Source organism: Parus major, chromosome 14 (genome assembly GCF_001522545.3).
Source record: "Parus major isolate Abel chromosome 14, Parus_major1.1, whole genome shotgun sequence".
In the NCBI taxonomy this organism is placed as follows: Eukaryota; Metazoa; Chordata; class Aves; order Passeriformes; family Paridae; genus Parus; species Parus major.
This window is the reverse complement of record NC_031783.1, coordinates 14701575-14705083: the sequence shown is the minus strand read 5'-3', so window position 1 is coordinate 14705083 and position 3509 is coordinate 14701575. Positions and strand designations below refer to the sequence as shown.

At 46.9% G+C, this 3509-nt stretch overlaps 2 protein-coding genes across 7 annotated transcripts in view; one reads left to right on the top strand and one right to left on the bottom strand.

Annotated features, from left to right (window-relative positions):
* MEIOB (meiosis specific with OB-fold) overlaps window positions 1–1158 on the top strand; it is a 19016-nt gene extending 17858 nt beyond the window's left edge. For all 6 annotated transcript variants that reach the window (XM_033517955.1, XM_033517958.1, XM_015643414.1 and 3 more), the window contains 2 exons: window positions 324–410; window positions 682–1158. In XM_033517955.1, coding sequence (XP_033373846.1) covers window positions 324–410; window positions 682–795 — 201 coding nt within the window. In that variant the 3' untranslated portion in view covers window positions 796–1158. The remainder of the gene's footprint in view (window positions 1–323; window positions 411–681) is intronic.
* A 903-nt stretch (window positions 1159–2061) lies between these two features.
* On the bottom strand, window positions 2062–3503 carry FAHD1 (fumarylacetoacetate hydrolase domain containing 1). The gene has a single exon (XM_015643420.1). The coding sequence runs from the start codon at window positions 3441–3443 to the stop codon at window positions 2772–2774; it is 672 nt and encodes a 223-aa protein (XP_015498906.1). The 5' UTR covers window positions 3444–3503; the 3' UTR covers window positions 2062–2771.
* Window positions 3504–3509: the final 6 nt, after the last annotated feature.

The window sequence follows — 3509 nt, the reverse complement described above, 5'->3', positions numbered from 1 at the left end:
ATGGATGGACAGAGCTGTTTGACAAGGTAAAATTTGGAAGTCAGCAGATGCCAGCAGGAATTGTGTTCAGTGTAAGTGTGAAGCCAGTTCAGAACACTGCTCTTCCAAGAATGCAGTTGGAAATCCCTGCCTCTGATTTTCAAACACCCTGCAATTTGTTAATGTGACTGTCTTGGTACACATATCACACCAAGCACTATGTTAAAATAGAAAAATACAGCTTAGAAATGTATAAAAATCTGTAAAATGTTCTTTTCATCATCATTCTGTTGTGGAGATGTTTTAACTACCTGCTGAAGTATTCTGTGGTGTCCTGTTAACAGGTCCATGAATTCCTCATGCTGGAAGAAAACCAGAAGACTGCACTGAAATGGCAACTCCTCTTGGAACGAAGCAAGATTTACTTCAAAGTTAGTATTTAATGTTTAATTCAAAACAGTTTTTCACTTTTAAACTTGTCCTTTCTGGAAAAACTCTTCTTACTCTCCCATCTCCCCTTTCTCTGTCCCTGTTTCCAGGACAGAATGAAAATGTTTGACTTCAGCAGTGACAGGCACATGGCATAAATGTGTACTCACACAGGAAATAATGCAAATAGGTCTGTCAAACATGCTGTGTGACATCTCAAAATAATCTCTGCCAAGGTGCTGTGATAACAAAGATCCTTAATTATTTTTCCAGGTTACTTTGTCACCCAATTGGAGAACAGGATTAAAAGTGAATCTTCTCTCCTGCAGACTGGCAGATCCTGTAGAGGCAAGTCAGAGCTTGTTGGGAAGAGACTGGAATTATTAATAAATGCTAGGAAAGGCTTCCTTCACTCTGCTGTTAGAGATGGAATTGTTGTTGGATGCTGTTGTTGGATTTTGCCAAGTCTGTTCTGATTGTAAAGAAGGAGTGCTTGTTACAATACCTCCAAGTGGGCTTCTGAGTTCATATTTTTGGGTGATTGTACTTTAAAAAATGTACTTGGGCCTCAGCTTAAAAGGTAATTCTACCAAATTCAACCCCTTTCAAGGGACCTGGAAGGTTTCCTCGCTCAGCTGAGATCTTTGACAAAATCAGGAATAACAAATAGGTCAAAAGAGATCTGTTGAACTTCTGTGGTTTTGACTGCTTTGCTGCTTTTGTGTTAAATAAAACCCCCTTGAAACACTGCCTGGGTTTGTTGTGCACCTCAAAGCAACGTGGCACAGAGAAAACCCCCAGAGAAACAGGAAATCCTGACAAGCAATCCCAGATTTCATCCCTGACTCATGGGTGGGAGTAAAAGACCCCAAAAACACTGCCAGCATTGGGTCACGGCATCCCTCTTGTAGCAATAAACAACTCAACATTTTCCAGCCATAACAATTCCCATTCTGAAGGGAATGTTTCCAATAACTTAATCCTGTCAATACCCAGGGCTGGAGACCAAACTGCAAATGATGCCCTGCTGTTATTGCCAGAGATGGGAATGTTTGACAGGCAGGAAGAAATTTAAACAGTACAAACACCTTAATTCCATCCTTCCTCTTCCAGAACTGTTCACCCTATTTTAATTCTGAAGAAATTCTACAGAAATTCTTTCATTTCTTCTCTCAGTGTGGTGTGCAGCACCCTGGACCATGCTGCTTTCACAGAGCTGCTTCTCTTTGGGAGACAGGATTTTTCTCTGTAAAACTCCCCACTTTTAAAACCCAAGCTTTTCCTAGCAGCTGTTGAGATCCAGCTCTGATAAATGGAAGTGTTTAACTTTGGTGCTTTGCATTTATGTAAGTTGTTTTGTTTTTTTTTTTTAATCCATCTGCTTTTGCTAGAAATGAACCAGTTCTGTGCAAACTTTGAAAATCTAAGTTTTGATGTTCACATGGGGAGGATTTTTTAAATTATATTTTACAACTTGCTCTGTTGAATTGAAAGAGAACTCGCTGTCATGCAAACTGGTGGGGAGTGCTGGATCAGCTGGAGCTGGGAACTGGGGAAAGTTACCCAGCGTGGCTTTTAGCAGCTGGAAACACTTAAAACTCCAACTGCTGCAGTTACAGTTTTCCTAAAAATTGAAATCAGTCAAAAGACAAGTTTGGTGGTGATCTTTAGCCATGTTTCTTTATTCTTGATCTTTTTGCATTATTTCACTTTTAGAACATATTTAAAGCACAGTTTAGGAAAAAAAAAAAACAATCTGCCAAACATCTGGCATACTTCCTGCTGCCTTCGCCCCTTGGAGTGGGAAGAGAAACCATCCTCCTTTAATTTGTATGTTTGAAAAAAGCAGGGAGGAATCACTAAACTAATCCAAAAAATCAAACATCTTTCTCTTGTAGAGGAAACATTTTGTGAAGCTGCAATTCTTGATTTAGGGTTGCACATCTCCACATACACCTCTGACCTCCTGCAGCATGGCTGAGCTTTAGCTCCTACATCATCATTTGAATCGTTTTGATCAGTAGTTTTTATTTCAAGGTAAAACTCAAAGTATCAGCAGAAGAGAAGCACACACAGAAGGGACAGCCAGCCCCATTCCCCTCCCCAATGTCTCCATCACCAGTTCCCAGCTATGGTTTTGGAATTTTGGAATCTGGAGCTTCTGGGCTCTGCCTGCTCCAGGCTGGGCTGGACTCCAGGTTTGCTGAAGCCTCCATGGAACTGGGGTTGTGTCAGTCCAACGCATTTTGGGCTCCTGGTTTCCGTGCCTTTGATGTGTGGCAGTCCCTCGGTGCCTGGGGCCGTGGGAGTGTTGGCGTCCCAGCTGTCCCCGTGCCAGGCAGGCTCCGGGCTGGATGTGTGCATCAGGATCCCCGTGTTTGCTGCTCCACCTTGAACCTCATGGACACCACGTCCCTGATCCCCGCCTCGATCTCATCGTTGGCCTCCACGGAGCCGACTCCTTTGGGAGAGCCCGTGAGAATCAAGTCCCCTTCTTCCAAGGTGAAGATGTGGCTGATGTAGCTGATCAGGTAAGGGATGGAGAAGATCATGGAGGAGGTGTCCCCCTCCTGCCTCAGCTTCCCGTTCACCTTCAGCCAGATCTGCAGCTTGTGCGGGTCAGGGATCTTCTCCTTGGGCACGAAGTCACTGACGGGGCAGGACGAGCCGAACCCTTTGGCCAAGGTCCAGGGCAGCCCCTTCTTCTTGCACTCCTCCTGCGTGTCGCGGGCCGTCATGTCCAGGCACAGGGCATAGCCCGCCACATGCTCCATGGCCGCGTCCTGCGGCACGGCCCGGGCCCTGCGGCCGATCACCACCCCCAGCTCCACCTCGTGGTGCAGGTTCCGGCAGTAGTAGGGCCGCAGGATGGGGGATCCCTCCCGCACGTAGGCCGAGGAGGGCTTGAGGAAGAAGAGCGGCTCGGCGGGCAGGGCGCTGCCCATCTCCTTGGCGTGCTCCGCGTAGTTGCGCCCCACGCACACGATGTTCCTGCCCCACTCCCAGAAGCGGGACAGCGGCTTGGAGCTGCCCATGGCCGCCCTTGCCGCGTCCTTGCCGGGCCCCGCACGGCGCTGCCGCTCCTCCTCCGCGGGCCGAGG

Bases quoted from the DNA above. Each gene is read 5' to 3' on its own strand.
- FAHD1 (XM_015643420.1), bottom strand. From the start codon at position 3,443: ATGGGCAGCTCCAAGCCGCTGTCCCGCTTCTGGGAGTGGGGCAGGAAC.